Source organism: Sphaerodactylus townsendi, linkage group LG16 (assembly GCF_021028975.2).
Source record: "Sphaerodactylus townsendi isolate TG3544 linkage group LG16, MPM_Stown_v2.3, whole genome shotgun sequence".
Classification (NCBI taxonomy): domain Eukaryota; kingdom Metazoa; phylum Chordata; class Lepidosauria; order Squamata; family Sphaerodactylidae; genus Sphaerodactylus; species Sphaerodactylus townsendi.
Window position 1 is genome coordinate 10,611,360 of NC_059440.1, and position 19,777 is coordinate 10,631,136.

General features: G+C 49.0%; 1 protein-coding gene across 1 annotated transcript in view; it reads right to left on the reverse strand.

Annotated features, from left to right (window-relative positions):
• SUPT6H (SPT6 homolog, histone chaperone and transcription elongation factor) overlaps window positions 1-19,777 on the reverse strand; it is a 50,354-nt gene that overhangs the window by 25,583 nt on the left and 4,994 nt on the right. The window contains 18 exon segments of the mRNA XM_048518592.1: window positions 833-950; window positions 1,027-1,166; window positions 1,399-1,594; window positions 3,935-4,089; window positions 5,717-5,882; window positions 5,980-6,109; window positions 6,358-6,456; window positions 8,293-8,444; window positions 8,731-8,873; window positions 9,999-10,088; window positions 10,292-10,408; window positions 10,792-10,893; window positions 11,009-11,285; window positions 12,157-12,241; window positions 12,462-12,657; window positions 13,678-13,748; window positions 13,947-14,102; window positions 15,294-15,422. Coding sequence (XP_048374549.1) covers window positions 833-950; window positions 1,027-1,166; window positions 1,399-1,594; window positions 3,935-4,089; window positions 5,717-5,882; window positions 5,980-6,109; window positions 6,358-6,456; window positions 8,293-8,444; window positions 8,731-8,873; window positions 9,999-10,088; window positions 10,292-10,408; window positions 10,792-10,893; window positions 11,009-11,285; window positions 12,157-12,241; window positions 12,462-12,657; window positions 13,678-13,748; window positions 13,947-14,102; window positions 15,294-15,399 — 2,499 coding nt within the window. The 5' untranslated portion in view covers window positions 15,400-15,422.

Consider the following 19,777-nt stretch of genomic DNA (forward strand, 5'->3'; position numbering starts at 1 on the left):
TGGAACGATCCACTCTGCTTTTAACTGAACTTTTAAACAAAGCCCACCACAGTATGCTGGACAGTTGGCAGGGGGGGGTGGAATCCTTTGCAACTTTGGCTCTTGGTCGCTTTTCATGCAAAAAAATGTTGGGCCCTGCAGCACAGTGACTGCGTTCATTAACAAGGAAGAGAAACCCTCAACCTTGAACAATGGCAAAGGGAAGGCTCTTCATGGGAAAAACGACTCCTCCCCTGAGTTTGCCAGAACCATCACAACCCACGGATTCATTCTGTGCCAGGGTCTTTCTTGGCTGCCCTCCCCTCCTCTGCAGCTCGGTTTCAACTTGGAAGGCTGGATGCGGAGTTGGTTGGCGTGGGACGGTGAAGTGTGGGACACTTTGCCTTGCCCCCACCCCCCACCCCCAATCCAGGGCTGGCACAGAGACTTGCCAGCACCCGTCAAAGCAGTCCGAAGAAGGCGTTCGGTCCCTCCTCGAGAGTCAGAAACTTTGATCTGCCTCTCCCATAGACAGAGGAAGAATAATTGGTCAACTGCACTACCAGCGCACTTAGGTTTTACAGCCTTTCCAGTCCTCTTCCTAGCTGAAATGGCAATATACCATGTGAGGCTTGCCAAGTGTTATTTCAGCCCGCCACAAAAATCCCAGCCGCTGTCAATAATTCTTTGGCATCTGAGATCAGGGAAGCTGTTAAAGCTGTCCTCCCTCTGCAACTTATTCCCATAGATGGCAGCCATTTTAGCTGCACAGCCTCCTTCATGTGAGAGAGATTTCCCCCCCCTTCCAACAACTATCATGGCACATCCCGCCCTCCCCTGCCCCTCCACTCACTTTCTTCTCCCTCTCTTCCTCCCTCCAGGCATTTCTTCGCTTGGTGAAGTGCGGCAGCCGCAGGAAGTCCGTGACTTCACCGTCCCCGTTGACCAGGGCGCAGAACACAGGGTGGTCTCTGCAAAACAAGAGCCGCTGTGTTGGAACGGCGGGAGCCGGGAGAGCGCTCTGAGCCCGGCAGCCCCGCCAAGTACCTGGCTGAGGAGAACGCGATGCCCAGCACCCGGATGCCTTTGCTCTGGCTCTCCTCCATGAAGTCGTCGTCTTCCTCCACCTGCTGGTCGGGGCGGTACGGGGCCACCTTGAGCCAGTTGCTCAGCTTCCGGCTGCAAGCCTAGCCGAAAAGGGAGGGGGAGACGGAAACAAGAGGTGCCATCACTCTTGTTTCCAACGATGTATGCTTGGCAGAGAAAAGGAATGGGAAACGTGCGGCAGGTGGCAAGGGAAGAAGTTACAGCAGAACACAAGGGTCCCCGGGCTCTTCCGGGAAAGCTGCTGGAGCTACTGACCCCTGGTGGAAGCTGCCCCTCACATTTAGCCCCCCTCCTCCTGTGGGTGTCGCTCACCTTAATCACACACTCCTTGGCTTCCACCATTAGCTTGTTCTTCAGCTCTTTGGCCATCTGAGCATAGAGGAACTGGTTAAGGGCCCGCTCAATGGCCAAGGTGCGCTGCCGGTTCCACTCCTGCACCTGGTGGCTGAACTCGTCCCGGTAGTAGAACTGCTTAATCTCTTCAAAATAGGTCTGGTCACTACCGTAGCTGGAAGGGAAGGCTGAGGCTTAGACCAACTTTCTGGAGGACTTTGGGGCATGCGGCCAGGAAGAGCCCTGGCTAAACAAGGACAGGAGAAGTGGAAGAAGAAAAGTTGGATTTATATCCCCCTTTCTCTCCTGTAAGGAGACTCAAAGGGGCTTACAAACTCCTTTCCCTTCCCCGCTCACAACAAACACCCTGTGGGGTAGGTGAGGCTGAGATAGCTCCAAAGAACTGTGACTAGCCCAAGGTCACCCAGCTGGCATGTGCTGGAGTGTACAGGCTAATCTGAATTCCCCAGATAAGCCTCCACAACTCTTGTGACAGAGTGGGAAATCAAACCCGGTTCCTCCAGGTTAGAGTACACGTGCTCTTAACCACTACGCTGCTGCTGCTCCTTGACAACAGGCTTTGTTGGGACCGGCGGGCCTGTGAAGTCATGGTGCCACATTTGGACGCCCAGCCTTTTGGATGGGGCTGCCTTGCACCATACAGGAGGACTCAATGTAATCGCTAGAAACTTCACCTTCTTCAAACATCTAAAGTTAATTTGTTCTGCTGATAAGAGGACATAATCAGTAGGAAAGTTGGGAGACACCCCTATCAGTTTTGACAATGACTTTCTCCTTTGTTTTTTTCCCATTAATACGGGGTTGTAGCAAAGGACAATCAGAAGTTGGTGGAAGTAGTGGAAGCTAAGCGAGATACTCTAAGGTGCTGGACTATATTATATACGTAGTTTCATTTTTGTGAACTTAAAGACATTTACTTGGTTTTATTTGGTGGAATTCTTTACGAGGTGAACGGTTTTTATAAGATGCTAGTTGATAAAGCAGCCTGAAGAGCCCAGATTGGCCTGGCCTCATGAGACCTGCAAAGCTAAACAGGGTCGACTCTTGTTAGTGGGAAACCACCAAGGAACGTCTGAGTTGTTAAAGGGGCAGGTGACGGCAAACCTCCTTGGCTCATCTCAAGAAAATCCTTTGAGTAGTTGCCCTAAGTCAGCTGAAACTTGATGGAACTTCATTACTATTTATTTGCTGGCTGTTGCAGGTTTTCCTGGATGCGTGGCCGTGGTCTGGTAGTTTTTGCTCCTAACGCTTCGCCTGCATCTCTGGCTGGCATCTTCAGAGGCATGTTGTGGTAAGATGTGTTGATTTAAGAACATAAGAACAAGCCAGCTGGATCAGACCAGAGTCCATCTAGTCCAGCTCTCTGCTACTCGCAGTGGCCCACCAGGTGCCTTTGGGAGCTCACATGCAGGAGGTGGAAGCAATGGCCTTCTGCGGCTGTTGCTCCTGAGCACTTGGACTGTTAAGGCATTTGCAATCTCAGATCAAAGAGGATCAAGATTGGTAGCCAGAGATCGACTTCTCCTCCATAAATCTGTCCAAGCCCTTTTTAAAGCTATCCAGGTTAGTGGCCATCACCACCTCCTGTGGCAGCATAATTCCTAAACACCCAATCACACGCTATGGAAGAAGTGTTTCCTTTTATTAGTCCTAATTCTTCCCCAGCATTTTCATAATGAATGCCCCCTGGTTCTAGTATTGTTCAGAGAAAGAGAGAAAATTTCTCTTCCTCTTGACAACATTTTTTCTACCCCATGTATTATTTTATAGACTTCAATCTCATATCCCCCCTCATAGACATCTTCCTCCTCCAAACTCAAAGAGAGTCCCAAACACTGCAGTCTCTTATCATAAGGAAGGTGCTCCAGTCCCTCAATCATCCTCATTGCCCTTCTCTGCACTTTTTCTATCTCTTCAATATCCTTTTTGAGATGCGGCGACCAGAACTGGACACAGGTACTCCGGCGCGGTCGGCATCTACACTTGCTGCTTTATATAAGGGTATGACAATCTTTTAGTCCTTCGCTGGGAAAAAAATCCTGTTCTGCCTGTGCAGTCCTCATGTTAGCATATTTGTTAATTTATTTTGCTTACTGAAAAGAGCTGCACTTTTAACGAAGTTTCTGAACCCAAAAAGTTTCTGAACGTGTTTTTGGCTAAGAGTTTTAACCATCTGGATCCCAAAGAAAGACACTGTGCTGTTTAAAGCAGATTCTTTCCAGCAGAAGCCTGTAAAATGTAATTGTTCTGTGCAGTCTCTAACCGGACTTATAGTAGCGCCTTTAAAACCAACAAGATTCTGGGGGTATAAGTTCAGTCAAAGGGACCTTTGACTCTCAAAAGCTTATACCACCAACCTCTTCTTGGTCTCTTAAATGTGCTACTGTTTCCTTGCAGCCTACCCTCTGAAACTGGAAGAGCAATTCAATTAAATTTGGAACACGCCCTCCAGAATGATGAACTCGCAGTGGGCGCCCCCTGGTAGCAGACTCACCCCTCGACGCCTTTCATGTCAATGCAGATGTCTATGGTCAGGAGCCCCTCCTCTTCGGCCAGCCCCATCTTCAAGAACTGGTCATTCCGCAGCTCCTTGACGGGCTTGTTCTTAAGGTACTTGAAGGAGTACGCATAATGGGCCTCGTCCACATCCTGCCATGGGGGGGGGGGGGAGAGAAAGGGGCAGGGTTAGAGGATGGGGCGGCTCAGGTCCACCTGCAGGAGCGCACAGGGCCTAGATATCCAGCCTAAATGTTCTCCTCCTCCTCAGGACATGACAGTCTAGTCCTGCCTCCAGACTGCCAAACATGCCCAACTGCGCTTCTCCAGGTACAGGCCAACGCCAAAAGCCAGACCAGGATTTGTGGCTGCAGTTTGAGAAGGAGGAGGAAGAGGAGGAGGAGGAGTTGTTTGGATTTATACCCCGCTTTTCTCAACCATAAGGAATCTCAAAGAAGCTTACAAACTTCTTCCCTTCCCTTCCCCACAACAGACACCTTGTGAGGCATCTGGGGCTGAGAAAGTTCTGAGAGAGCTGTGACTAGCCTAAAGTCACCCAGCAGGCTTCATGCAGAGTAGTAGGGAACCAAACCCTGTTCACCAGGTAAGAGCCCACTGCTCATGTTGAGGAGTGGGAAATCAAACCTGGTTCTTCAGATCAGAGTCCACTGCTCTTAATCACTACCCCATGCTGGCTCATAGGGCCATAGAGCCATTTTTCCTCCCACTTTTGGCTGAAACAATGGAGACCCCCCACCCCCACGGCTTGCATCACACTCCACTTCTCCATTTTAGCCATTTTACCAGCTTGCCTGGAAGCCTCACTCTGATGCAAAACAGGTTCTATCTATACCCTTTCCCACCGAAAGAACTCAGAAGATGTGGGATTAATTCGCCACATTTTCCAGGACCTTCTTTCTGGGGGGATGCTCCCCTGGGTCTTAGTGCCTGCCTGCTCCCCTTCCCGTTACCTTTCAGCATTTAAGAATGTTATTTAAGCGCTGCTTTTGTCAAACTCCTTTCCTGCACTATTGAACATAGAACTTTGAAAAAAAGAGCATTTATATTGCCTCGGATGGGTATTAGCAAGGTTTATCTTTTTCTGTAGATGCGCCTGCCCTTTTCTTCCCTGCAGCAGCACAGAGTCTGCTGAGCGAGGAATAGGGAAGAAAATGCTCTATGTTTAATAGCGCAGGGGATAACGAGTTCGATGAAACAGGGCTTAAATGACAATCTTAAACGCTGAAAGATAATCTGCACTACTTTGAAGTGCGGCGGGACACTGTTGTAACTTCCTCTGCAGCATGGCGACCACACTTAGTTCTTTAGATGGAAAAGGGTATAGAACATTTTCCATCTATCATTCCTCCAAGGAGGTCAGGACAGAATACGCAGCTCTCCCTTCCATTGTTTTCTCCTCTGAATCCTGTAAGGGTGTCTAGGCCGATCCAAGTGAGATCTGAACCTGGTTCTCCTCACTCCTCATGCCAAGTTCACCGAGGTTGGATGCAGAGATGTATCGGGGGGAAATGGCGCCCGGGGACAACACCTTCTCTGGCCGCTGCCCCCTGCTTCCAAGCCGGATTGGTGAGGGAGGAGGGGGCGATTTTAACCCCCCCCCCCCCATCGTTGCGCCCGGGGTAATTTGACCCCCCCCCGTCCCCCTTGCAGATACGCCACTTAGATGCAGTCACCAAATTCCCAGCCAACCAAGCCCAGTGGTAGGGCACTCCAAATGTCCAAGTGCCAAATATCAAGCTTCAGGGTAAATGGATAATACCTTCTTGCCCTTCTTGGTAGGGGAGATGGTCTGGATCTACCTTTCCCTGGAAGGTCTGCCGCGAGGACCTGCTCGGATCTCCTCAGAGGCTCACTGGGCGATTCGTGCAGATGCGCACCTCATGTAGCAGGCGCCTTCCAGCACAGCCTCTGGAGTGGGGAACTGGCTGCAGAAGCAAAGCCGTGTGAGTACGGAACGGAGGATGCCACCTTCCAGACAGACTGGGCCTCTGAGAGGCTTTCCTTCCCATCAACCCCTCTTACCTGCACACGTAATCCTTGGCCAGCTCCAGTGGCTCTGCCGGGAACTGCTCCGTCTCGTGCCGCTGGTAACTGTCACGCAGATTCTCACCAAACTGCTCAGGGGTCAGACCAAACTTTTTGGCCAGGCCATCTAAAGATACATGCACAGAAAGGATGTACCTGAATCCTCATGCTATGTCAGGCAAGTACCTGCATGAGGTTGCAAGTCCAGCAAGAAAGCTTCAGGGGTAAGAAGACAGCCAGTCTATTACCCCAAATGCTTAAGATCAACTCCCCAAAAGACTCTAAAACAAAGTCAAGACAACAAACCACACTTCTCCAAGGAGGCAAGGAACTCAACAGTTCATGACGGTGCCACAGGATAGCATCATCCATTACCTAGACCAGCTGTTTGGCAGATGGTATACATGTCCCGGCGAGACGCCTGCTTGAGCTCGGGGGCTTTTTGCTCCTCCTCCTCGGCATCCTCTCCTTCGCCTGGAAAAGCAGGAAAAGACAGTTGGCAGCGCACACTGTAGGGGTGGAAAGGGGATAAGCTGAGATCGCCAAACTTAGGGTGCTCGTCCATTTGTCCAGGTGAGAATAAAGAAAAATAAAGGAAAAATACAGGAGGTCTGTTTTCTGTACAGAGGCCAATGCAGTGGACACCAGAGCTCAAGGTGTACCAAAAATCAAAAGGCAGTTTAGGCAATTATGGAAAGTTTGCCATCACAGTAGGGACTGGCATATTTGCATATGACCCATGTTTATTAACCAAGATAAGCAGAACCAATTAAAAAGAATCTCACTGCACGCTCTGCCTTCTCTCCTGCCAGGATCTGGCTTCGAACGCTTGCCTGACAGGGAGGGAAGGGGAAGACTCAAAGGGGCAATCGGGCTTACAATCTTCCCTGCCTCTCCAACAAACACCCTGTTAGGTGGGTGAGGCTGAGAGAGCTCTGAAGAACTGTGACTAGCCCAAGGTCACCCAGCTGGCGTGTGTGGGAGTGCACAGGCTAATCTGAATTCCCCAGATAAGCTTCCACAGCTCAAGCAGCAGAGCGGGGAATCAAACCCGGTTCCTCCAGATTAGAATGCACCTGCTCTTAACCACTATGCCACTGAAGGGAAAACCAATAACAATACAAGGGACAGCCTTGCTGTCTCTAGCAAAGAGCACTGTGCCCTCAGAAGGAATTTTCTATTGCAGACTAATATCTGCTAACATTTAAACAGTCCATGTGTTTATCAAAGATGCTTTTCATTAGCTAAAAATCTAAAAAGTGAAGATTAACTGAAAATAAGTCCCGTTGAGTAAAAGGTGAATTAAAAGCAACTGCTGCATGTCAATCACGCCTAATGTAATTTTTTCCTACATCACTCCATCAAGAGGCCGGCCACCTTAGAACAAAGCATCAAAGGAAACGAGAATCATTTGAGGACAGGTCGCTTTGACTGCACTTTGGGAAAATCACCAACAAATTCATGCTTGAAATGTCATCGCTGGTATGTTACTCAGGTTTGGTCCTCTATTGCAGGAGAATGTTGTGGCAATGAGGTGGAAGAGACAGAATGGAAAGAGGAAGATGAGGAGGAAGAAGAGGAAAAAGGGTTTGGATTTATACTCCACCTTTCTCTCCTGTAAGGAGACTCAAAGGGGCTTACAAACTCCTTTCCCTTCCTCTCCCCGCAACTGACACCTTATGAGGTAGAGGGGGCAGGGAAAATTTCGAAGAACTGTGACTAGCCCAAGGTCACCCAGCAGGAATGTAGGAGTGCAGAAACACATCTGGTTCACCAGAGAAGGCTCTGCAACTCAGGTGGAGGAGTGGGGAATCAAACCCGGTTCTCCAGATTAGAATCCACTTGCTCTTAACCACTACACTATGATGGCTGCCGGTGAAAGACCAGATTTTGGAATGCTCCAAGCCCCTGCAAAGAGAACCGGCTCAGGAAGAAGAAAGGGCGGCAGAGCCCTTATCTCTGCTATTTACGGCGCCGTTTAGAATGTGAAGCAGTATTAAAAGCCAGAACCTGCCCACGGTCTAAAAGGATGCAAGGCAGTACACAGCACCCAATCGCATTATTTTCTCGCATGTGTGAACAAGACACGAAATCTCCCGTGTGAGTGAAGAGATAGAGGGTGAAAAGTGAGCATCAAGGTGAAAATTAACCGCCTGGAAGTTAAAATTTTATTTGCAGAGTGCCTCACTTGCAAAGTTTGCTAAGGTCTGCTGAACTGTCCATGCCTCCCAAGGACTATAAAGGAGGGTGACCCATCACGTATGATAATGAAACCTAGCTGTCTGTAATCAATAAGAGCTGAATGCAAACCTTCCTCCTCTTCTCCATCCTCTCGGATACGCTTGTGCTTCTTGCGGTTGGCTTTGGCTGCATTCTGCATCTTGGGAATGTCTCGGCCGTAGTAGAGCAGGAAGTGGTTGTATACGTCTTTAAGTTCATCCATGGACTGTACATCCTTCAGCCTTGCAAGACATAAAAGGCCACATTAAGGCATTTTATACCCTTAAAACAGAGGTGTCCAACTCTGGTGCTTCAGATGTTTCATGGACTACAATTCCATCAGCCCCAATTCCGATTGATGGGAATTGTAGTCCATGATCATCTGAAGCACCAGAGTTGGACACCCCTGCCTTAAAATATATACATCCACCTATCCCCCACCCTCCCCCTGCCCCGTTGCAGTACAAGATTGTGGCCAGCTCCAGTTATAACAGCATAACAGAGTTGGGAGGAAGGGGGACATTGTACCTTTCCATATCAGTGGTGTCCAGAGCCCGTATTCCATCAGCCAGAGGCTTGTCTGGATCAGCAGAGATCTGCTCGTACTGGTAGGCCTGCATTTTCTCAAAGAGGCGGGTCAGATTCTGCTTACGGATTTTCAGTTGAGTCCACTAAAACAAGGAAGAAGAAAAAAACTGTTTATTTTGACCTTTCCCCCGCTTCCCGGTACTTTCCTTTTCAAAAGAATAGCACAAGAACAGCAAACAAAATAGGGCTCTTAAAAGTGCAAACCCAGGAACACAGGGTACTTTCTTAGGAAAAGTGGGTTCTTTCTATTTGGGAGAGGCAATGAATGCCACTGAAGGCTTAGAAGGGCTGGATTCTACCTCAGCCGGGAACTCAAGGAATGCACACTCCTCCTATTATAACACCTGTGGGAACATGGGCTTTGGTCAGGAAGTCCCAGAAAACAGCATGTGTTGTAAAGAAGAGGGCTTGGCCTCCCCTTCCCCAGGGAACCTCATTGTGGAATCTTTGCAAGAGAAAGGGGTATATGTTCAGCCCATAAAACAGAGACGCTCCTTTTCTCAAGCCTCACAGTGGCCACTGGTCCCGCAGAATGGAAAGGCCCAAACAGGGCACAGTGAGTCACTGCAGGCTGTTTAAAGCCTTAGATGCTTTGGCCAGAGCTATGAAGAGGGTGCAGGAAGCTACGTTGTATCACATGCAGTGATTGCCAAAGAAGATTATTTCCAATACAGTTCCTTTAAAAAATAATAAGAAGAAAACAGCCAATCTCTGTGCTGAAGGTGTGAGACATCAGCCTAGCCAGTTAAAGTCTCTATGTGAGTCTGAAAAGAGTGACCTTCTGCCTTTTAAAATAGGAGTCGATAATGCTGTTTGGAGGAGGAGATGGAGGTGAAGAAAAAGAGTTTGGATTTATACCTCACCTTTCTCTCCTGTAAGGAGACTCAAGGTGGCTTACAAGCTCCTTTCCCTTCCTCTGCCCACAACAGACACCTTGTGAAGTCGGCGGGACTGAGAGAGTTCTGAAGGACTGTGACTAGCCCAAGGTCACCCAGCAGGAGTGCAGAAACACATCCGGTTCACCAGATAAGCCTCTGCCATTCAGGTGGAGGAGTGGGGAATCAAGCCTGGTTCTCCAGATTAGAATCCACCTGCTCTTAACAACTACACCACGGTCAGCACCTTTCCCAGGCGTGTTGGGTGTGGTTAAACTGCAGTTGCTCTGTGAACCAGCACCGATCGAGTCTCGCTGCCAAGCCCGCACTCACCTTTTCATCCCACTGCCAAACACGCCACAGGTCGTTGATATTCAGCTCTGGTTCCACGTACTCCTTCCTGTAGAAGGCTATGAACGGGACCTTGGATAGATCACCGAAAGCAGAGTCAGCTTGGAAAAGGTTGGGGGCCTGTGCTCCCAATCCAGGCTAAGCCCTCCAGTGAGGAAGAGGAAGGCATGATGGGAGAGACATTCGACACACACTGGGTCCTCCCGAGGGACCCGCAGTTCTCTCTCAACTGTGCTCACGGGAAAAGGAGCTCGGGTCGTCCCGTTCCAACTCACCTCAAAATGCTGATTGCGCATGAAATTCAGAGCTTCTTTAATCTTCTGGATGGTGCTGGGGCCCTTGCGGCTGAAGCTGCTGCCGGCCTGACCGCGGTCCGAGAAATCAGAGGTTTCCTAGGAGAGAGGGGACTGATGGTTACGGGAAGAGCTTCTTGCGAAACTGACGCACATCAATAAAGACTTCTGATTCCAATCCAGAGTCTAATTTATTGACGTACCAGAACCTAACACATGGCGGGAGCAGCAAACTGCCACAGGAGGCGGAGCCAGTCACAAAATTATTGCCATAGGTTAACTTATGTCACCTGATCCTTGTGTTGCGATGGCAGCTGCTGCCAAAGCAACGTTTTTTTAAAAATCTGCACAGCCAATCAAATCTCCAACACCCAAATGGAACCCTTGCTTGGCCTCACCCCCTTGCTAAAAACATTTGACAGAGAGCAGAAAAGTGTTTGCAGGAACTCCTGTGCTAATAGCTTCAGAACGACAGATCTTACCTGCAAGGAGATGGTGGGCATCGCAAAGGCATTCCGGTAGATCCAGTCAGCCTCTTCTTCCAGCTCATCATCTTCGGAGTTCTTCACAGGAATGGAGCGCAGCTGGAGTGGGGAGAAACAAAACGCAAGCAGTGAGGCTGGCTTCAGAAGCCCCGGTGGGTAGACGGGCAACAGCTGGAAGACTGTGGAGACCAAAGAAACAGACAGAGCTCCTCACCTGGAACCTTTCGGGCATGTCCGTCACCCGAATCTCGTTATCCTGGTCTGTCAGGTGGCTGCTCTCCAGCTCGCTGGGCTCATAAATCTCAAAGATGCTGCGGCGACTGACACGCTTCTTGGCGGTCTTCTTGGCCCGCACACGAGTCTCGCCTCCTTCCGCCTCGTCGTCCTCGTATTCGTACTCCTCCTCCAGGTCCTCGTCGTACTCGTTGTACTTCTCAAACTCATCATAGTCAAAGTCCACGCCAAAGATCTCCTGAGCTTCTTGCAAAGCGCTGGGAAAGCAAATGGAGACTTTGGGGTACGACCTCTATGGAATCTTGCCTGAGATATACCTTACTCTGATGGTGCGGCCTATGAGTCTCCAACCCCAAGGCAACCAAATGTCAGGAGCCTGGCATCAGGTAGAGAAGCACCGGGGGGGAGGGGGGGGGAAGAGATGGGCGATGAATTAGCTGATGGCAAAATGCTTTCGTTTTCTCTAGGTAACCAAGTAGAAGCACCCAGGGCCAGATGGCTTTATCTCAGTCTTCTGACCTTGAGTCCATCCTGCATTCCTATCTTTCGCGCCTTCCATTGTGTGGGACAGAACTAAGGGCTAGGGAGGGGGGAGAAGGATACGGGGTGATATATTGAAGAAGAAGAGGAGGAGGAGGAGGAGGAGTTTGGATTTATATCCCCCCTTTCTCTCCTGTAGAAGACTCAAAGGGGCTTACAATCTCCTTTCCCTTCCCTCACCCCACAACAAACACCCTGTGAGGTGGGTGGGGTTGAGAGAGCTCTGAACAACTGTGACAAGGCCAAGGACACCCAGCTGGCATGTGTCGGAGTTCACAAGTTCCTCCAGATTAGAACGCACCTGCTCTTAACCACTACGCCACTGCTGCTCTCAGGTTGTTTGAATGTTCCAGAAGAACTAGCTTTCTCCCTCCAGCCTTTGTGTCTGCCAATGAAGACTTCTAAACCTTCAAGCTACAGAGTCTGATTTGAGTCACAGACATCACTTGACATTAAGCTCCCCACCAAAATGGCTGACAGAATCCCCAGGCTCTGGCAAGGAAGAGGGCTTCTGCTCTGCAGACGGCTCTCTCCGAGGCAAGCGCCGGAGGACTGAAAAGAGACACAGCCTCCCTCGCCTTGACTTACGCATCTGTGTAGCCAGGGAGCTTCTTCCTCCATTTGGGCTTCTTAAGAGGCTGCCCATCGTCATCCACAATGAAATCGTCAATGTCTGGAGAAAGAAAGCAGCAAGTGAACGTCACGGACCGCAGGAACAACCCTGTTAAATACATCTGGATCCTGTTTACGAACTTACCGGCCAGATGCTTCAACCCTCGCATGGTGGGGAAGAGCTCAGAACTCGGGTCCCCCTCGGAACCCACCTGGGTCCTCTCTGCCATTTCACCCGCAACCCCGTATCATGCTGACTGCTGTGCATTGTCCCTGCTTACCAGACTCGTCTTCCTCCTCTTCTTCCTCATCATCAGCAGGGCCAATGGGGCCTTCGACAGGCTCGCCCCCCTCCTCCCCCTCTCCATCCTGGAAGATTTCTTCGGCAATGGCTTCCTTCTCGTGCTCCTCCTTCCCGTAATCTTCCTCTTCGTCATCCTCATCGTCCGACATCTTTCGGAGTCGCCTGAATTTTTGCTGCCGAGGGACACGGCTGGTTGAATCTCTGAGCTCTTGAGACAGACTGGCAGATTTCCTAATGCTATGGTTGCCAAACTGCAGGTAGCTAGAGATCTCCTGGGATCACAACTGATCTCCAGGCAACTGAGATCAGTTTGCCTGGAGGAATTGGCCACTTTGGAAGGTGGGATCTATGGCATTGTACCCCACCCTCCTCAGGCTCCACCCCCAAGATCTCTAGGCATTTTCCAACCCAGACCTGGGAACCCTGCCTACTACCTCCAAGCGACAACCCTTCCTGTGCCCCAAAGACAACATCTTCCACAACTCTCTGACCTGCAAAGAGATGGTTCAGATTCTTTGGGCAATGGGATCAGGTGCTAAGCAATGAAAGGGCCAAGAATAACGGCCCTCCTGTGCACTCCACTCCTGGAAGAAGGTGTGCAAGGAAGACACACAGGTATGAAAGCCAGCATGGTGTAGTGGTTAACAGCAGGTGGATTCTAATCTGGAGAACGGGGCTTAATTCCCCACTCCTCAACCTGAGTGGCGGAGGCTTATCTGGTGAACCAGATGTGTTTCCGCACTCCTACGTTCCTGCTGGGTGACTTCGGGCTAGTCACAGTTCTTCGGAACACTCTCAGCCCCATCTACCTCACAAGGGGTCTGTTGTGGGGAGAGGAAGGGAAAGGAGCTTGTAAGCCACCTTTGGCCTCCTTACAGGAGAGAAAGGTGGGGTAGAAATCAAAACTCTTCTTCTTCTATGAAGTGACTGCTCTGGAGCCTTGATGGGTCTGCCTTCAGCAGACATCACTGGGGACTGGCTAGCAAGAAGGCAGGCAGGCACTCGAGTGTGTTTTTTGGCCCAGCAGCACCCAGGCTGTCTTGAACCATACTTGAGGCAGTGTTGACACAAGGGACAAACATTGGGGCTTTTGCTTAAGAAAAAATTCAGAGAATATAAAGCCCTAACTTCCACGTCCGCTAAGTGAATAGCTAGCTAGGTCAGTAGTCAGCACCAGGGAGTTCCCGACTCACTCGTTTAACTTTGACACCCAGGTTTTCTTCGATGAGGTCAAAATCATCGTCCTCGAGGCGGTCATCAAAATCTGCCAAGAGAAAGGTCAAACTGCCAGCCACCTTCCCAGACAAGGAAGCAGGGGGAAAGGTGAGGGAATAAGCCATAGTCTAGTGCCCCCCAGGACAGGGGGCAAAATAAAGGCTTAATGGCAACCCTGCCCCATCCAGAATAGCAGTAAGAAGCCCCCAAAGCAGCCCTGGTCCACTGGCCCCCGCCCAACGCTTACTGCGCTTCCTCTTCTTATGGCCGACATCATCCTCGGAGTCTCCCGAATCGCTGCCCTCTTCCTCTTCCTCCTCTTCCTCATCGTCATCGTCGTTAATGAACCCCTTCAGGTTCCCTTGCTCATCCTGATCGTCCAGGTTCTCTTCTTCTTCTTCATCTGAAAGAGACGACAAAAAAGAGGGGGGGAAATTAAACCAAGGACATGATTTTTTAGGATTTTTGGAGGAGGTTTAAAATGTAAGCCCTGCTCCAAAAATAAGCCCTACCAGTTACAGATCAGGATGGTGTGATCCAGAAGGGTGCTCCCTGCCAATGAGGATGCAGCGTACATTACACGTGACGGGGAAGCAACAGGGCTGCCGAGTGTAATGAACCAGTAAAGTCCAGACCAAAAGTAACTGCTTAAGTTCTTTATTGAGCTGGCATTCTAAGGCAATCACAGGCAATGCGGGAACTGGCCCCCCAACGTCCGAACAGCCTCTTTTATGGGCTCCCAGTTCCCGCCAAAGAAAGGTAAACAATTTGGGTCTCACCCAGCAACTAGCGCAGACAGTTTCACACAGTTTCATACAGGCATGTAAGAAAGACAAGCAACTGATAACGGTAACATTCCCTGTTCTAGGCAACCAGCCAAACTCTCCAGAAGGAGCCTCTTCAAGGTCGAATAGCAACCTTACACCAAGAGCCCGCCTTAATGAATTGTGAAGGTACTGTATTTCCCCGAAAATAAGCCCTAATGCATCTTTTGGTGCAAAAATTAATATAAGACCCTCTCTTATTTTCGAGGAAACACAGTATATAATTTTGCAACTGTCTAATCTTTTGCTAGTTCAGCACCTTCTTTTAACCAGCTTGCAACTGAGCCTGGAGAGAGGGTTACTGCAGCAGGCGGGTTTCTGGCCTCCAGCTTTGGCCTTGACGCTTGCAGTCCACCCTGCTCAATCTTGCCTGCCTGCAACCCTTGAGCCTCGCTGTCGAAATTGCCAGGTGTAGAACACATCACAAATTTAAACCCCAACTCTGCTGTGAAGCTGGCGGGTGACCGTAGGCTAGTCTCTCTCCTTCAGCATGCGCTACCCCACAGGGACGTTGTGACTATAAAATGGAGGCAGAAAGAACAATGCAGGCCACCCCCAGAATCACTGGAGGAAGAACAGGATTGAAACGTCAATAAATAAAAACGAAATCAATTGAATAAAAATGGAAATATACACACTGTGCCCCATTTTCAAAAGCCACAAGACAAAGTGGGTTTTATGGTTTTCTGAGTCTTTAGGTAGATCCTTTGCGGGACAACATGAACACTTTTGGCCGAATGCCCACAAGCCACTGATTCAAGCGAACTCACCATCTTCTTCCTGTACGAACTTCTTGGGTGCTCTGGGGACCACTTCCCCGTCCTCATTGTACTCTTCCTCCGACTCCTCGGCTTCACTCTCGACAAAGTCAGACATGGCGACAACAGCAGAAAAACTGTCTGGAGAAGAGAAAAAGAAGAGTTGATTTTTCTCCATCTTTAAGGGATTTTAAAGCGACTTGCAATCATCATCCCTTCCCTACCACGGACACCTTGTGAGGTAGGAGGGGCTGGGAGAGTTGTGACTGGCCTGAGGTCACCCAGCAGGCTTCATGTGTAGGAGTAGGGAAACAAATCCAGTTCAACCAATATCCAATGGTGTACAGCGGATAAGTTCCAACACACAAAGATATATCCCGCTAATATACAAGCCTCAATAGAAAGTGTGCAATGCGTTTATTGTGCTAGTGTGATTCCTAAACATCCACTTATCACTATACCTAACGGACCATTAAGTATAGTGATAAGTGGATGTTTAGGAATCACACTAGCACAATAAACGCACTGTGCACTTTCAATTGAGGGCTGTGTATCACTTTATATTGAGGCCTGTGTATTAGCGGGATAGATCTTTGTGTGTTGAAACAAATCCAGTTAACCAGATAAGAGTCCGCCACCCGGGCGGAGAAGTGGGGAATCAAACCCAGTCCTCCAGATTTGAGTCCACTACTCTTAACCACTACACTACATTGGCTCTCAAAGAGAAAGACGAGGCTGAGCGTGCAGAAGAAAGAGCTTCCACATCCCAACTGCAGTCCATGGAGAAAGTGAAAAGGGAGGCAGACAGGATGACAAGAGCTTCCAAGCCCAGAGGATGGTCTAGAGCAGGGGTCTGCAACCTGTGGCTCTCTAGATGTGCATGGACTACAAATCCAATTGGCCATGCTGGCAGGGGCTGATGGGAATTGTAGTCCATGGACATCTGGAGAGCCACAGGTTGCAGACCCCTGCTCTAGAGAAAAACACACTGCAGGGCTGCTCACCTAGTCCCATCCTATAAACTGGGTGCTCAACGAAAGCCAAAGTGCCTTTTTGGGAGACAGGAGACCAATAAAGATAAACCACTAAAGCAAGCCACTGAGTTGAGAATCAGAACCGCGACTCCCTGGGAAGCCATGAACAAATCACAAGAAGGTGAACCAAAAAACTGGCTGCTGGATGACAACTGGCAGTCAGGATGTGGTCTAAACTGGTTGGTCTTCGAGCATTCCTAAATGCGTGCAAAAAGCGGTGTCGGTGGTCACAGTGGTAGACGAGGATCTGGGAGACTTGGGATTGATTCTCCCCCAACAAGAAAGATTGCTGGGTGCCTATGAATATACATATACAGTTTAACCTACATCGCAAGGTTGCTGTGAAAGCCACTTTGGGCTCCCTGATGAGAAAAGCAGGGTCTAAATGAAATCAACAAATAATAAAGGCAGCACCGCACAAGTTTGCTTTTGCCTGTTTCTCTATGCCCAACCACGACCCTTTGCCACAGGCCCACTGTCAAGAAGTATTCTGTAGACAGGATGTTGTTTCACACCCACAAGCGAACCCCAATTACCAAGCACCTTGCTCTCTCTGTCACAGACTGTGTGACTCAGAACAAGCGCTCTCTCTCGTTCATCCGGTATTACTAGAACTCTAAACCTCACTCCTCAGTGAATGTTTCAAAGTTTTGCTGCGGAGATCTCACACCAACTAAGCCATAAGAAGATGGGAGAAGAAGTCGATATATGGCAACTAATCTTGATCCTCCTTGATCTGAGACTGCAAATGCCTGAGCAGACCAGGTGTTCGGCAGCAGCAGCAGAAGGCCCTTGCTTTCACATCCTGCATGTGAGCTCCCAAAGGCACCTGGTGGGCTACTGTGAGGAGCAGAGTGCTAGACTAGATGGACTCTGGTCTGATCCCGCAGGCTCTATCTTATGTTCTTATGGGAGATTAAAAGATCCATCACTAGGGCTGCTGACTTTTAGGGGACACCTGGAGATTCTCCTGCTATTACGACTGATCTCCGGACTGGAGAGATCAGTTCCCCGGAAGAAAATGGTGACTTGGGAGGTCAGCTTATTTACGGTGAGAGATCAGCATGAAATAAAAAACAAGATAAAAGTGCATCACACCCGAAACAGATTGCTTAATTAATTCTGATCATACATTAAAACAGCATCTATACCTACATCAATTATGCTGTCTTAGCCAGAATCCTTTTCCTTATCTCACAAGCCACCATATCAAATTTAGAAGAATGAGTTTTGGATTTATATCCCCCTTTCTCTCCTGTAAGGAGACTCAAAGGGGCTTACAATCTCCTCCCCCCCCCCACAACAAACACCCTGTGAGGTGGGTGGGGCTAAGAGAGCTCCAAAGAACTATGACTAGCCCAAGGTCACCCAACTGGCATGTGTTGGAGTGCACAAGCTAATCTGATTCACCAGATAAGCCTCCACAGCTCAAGTGATAGAGCGGGGAATCAAACCCAGTTCTCCAGATTCAAGTGCACCTGCTCTTAACCACTACACGATGCTGGCTCTTATGAGTTATATCAGACTTTTTATCAATAACCAAGAGCGTAGACTCCATGGCATTATACCATGCAGAGTTCCACCCCCAAAACTATATCCTGCTCAGGCTCCACTCCCAAAATCTCCAGGAATTTCTCAACCCAGAGCTGGCAACCTTACCCATTGCTGAGAGCTGCAACTGATAGTTTGTCCAATGGGAGGGGAACCCCCCCCCCCTTTACACACATTTTAGTCAGGGTTAGAAAAACGTCCACCTTGATCTGGACGGCCCAAGCCAGCCCAGTCTCATTTGATCTTGGAAGCTAAGAAAGGTCAGTCCCGGTTAGTTCTTGCACAGATATCAAGGTCCAAGATTGCTAAGCGATGGTAAATCATCTCTGTTCATCTCTTGCCTTGAAAACCCTACAGGGCTGCCACAAGCTTTCTTGGCTCCTTATTGCCTCTTGTTCTTCTTCCATAGGAATCTATAAGGCTCGTTCTGCACATGCAGAATAATCCACTTTCAAACTGCTTTCAGTGCTCTTTAAAGCTGTGCGGAATAGCAAAATCCACTTGCAAATAGTTGTGAAAGTGGTTTGAAAACACATTATTTTGCGTGTGCGGAAGGGGCCTCAGTTCTCAACACATGCCTGAAAATCCCCAAAGTCTGAGGTTGGTAGAGGGGAATTGTAATGCTTTTTGGTCTAGCCCTGACCCAACACAAAGCTCTTGTTCATCTAAGGGCCTATAACCCGCTTCTTGACAAACAAGCAGTTGACAAAACTGAAAATATTTTAAGCTAAAATCAGCTTTCCTAAAAACAGCTAAACCCCAAACAAATAACTGCTTTGCCCCAAACTGTAATTGATTTATTTACAGAATTGACACCCTGCCTCTCCGCCCTCATCAGAACCACCAAAGCAGCAAACAACTTAAAAACATAAATAAAAACCCATCGTGAAAAGTGTGAAAACTAAACAAAACCACACACAAACAAATGAAACCAGGTTTTTTAAAAAGGTATAATAAGATACACATTTATAAAAACAATAATTAAAGCCTTGGGTAAGAAGAAGGGATCATGGAAAGAACAGCAGTGAAACAAAAATGTCTTCCCCTCTGGCAGAAAATGACAACAGAAGGGGACAGGCAGATCTTTCCGGGGGAGAGAGTTACTGAATTTCACTGCCGCCATCTACAAGGTCCTCTTCTCAATGACTAATCTCAGAAGATGGGGCATCAGAAGATGGCCATAGTGATTGGATGGATTCATAAGGCAGTAGTTGGCCCTTTAAATATGCTGGTCCTAAGCCACGGTAGGTTTTAAATGTGAACATCAGTACTTTAACTTGTGCCCTGAAACAGGCTGGAAGCTAGTGTTGATGGGCCTAGGACAGCCAGCATGGTGTAATGGCTAACAGCAGGTGGACTCTCATCTGGAGAACTGGGTTTGATTCCCCATTCCTCCACATGAGCAGCAGAGTCTTATCTGGAGAACCAGACTTGTTTTCCAACTCCTACATTCCTGCTGGGTGACCCTGGCCTAATCACAGTTCGTGCAGAACTCTTTCAGTCCCACCTACCTCACAAGGTGTCTGTTTGGGGAGAGGAAGGAAACGAGTTTCTTACAGGAGAGAAAGACCGGGGGGGGGGGTTTCCCAAACTCCTCCTCCTCCTCCTCCTCCTCCTCTTCTTCCTCTTCTTCTTCTATGAGACAGTCCAATCAACATTCTGGGATCAGCAACTGAACTTTCCAAACACTTCTCAAAGGCAACCCCAAGCTGAGCACACTGCAGTAATCTCATCAACAGATAACCAGGGCATGCACCACAGTGGCCAGATCTTTTCTGCCCAGGGAAGATCATAGCTGGCTAAACAGTGAACGCTGGTAAATGAACTCCTGGCTGCAGATGCCATTTTGTTTCAATCCAGCAGGAAACCTGGATCCAGCAGCACCCAAAAATTACAACCCTGTTCCTTCAA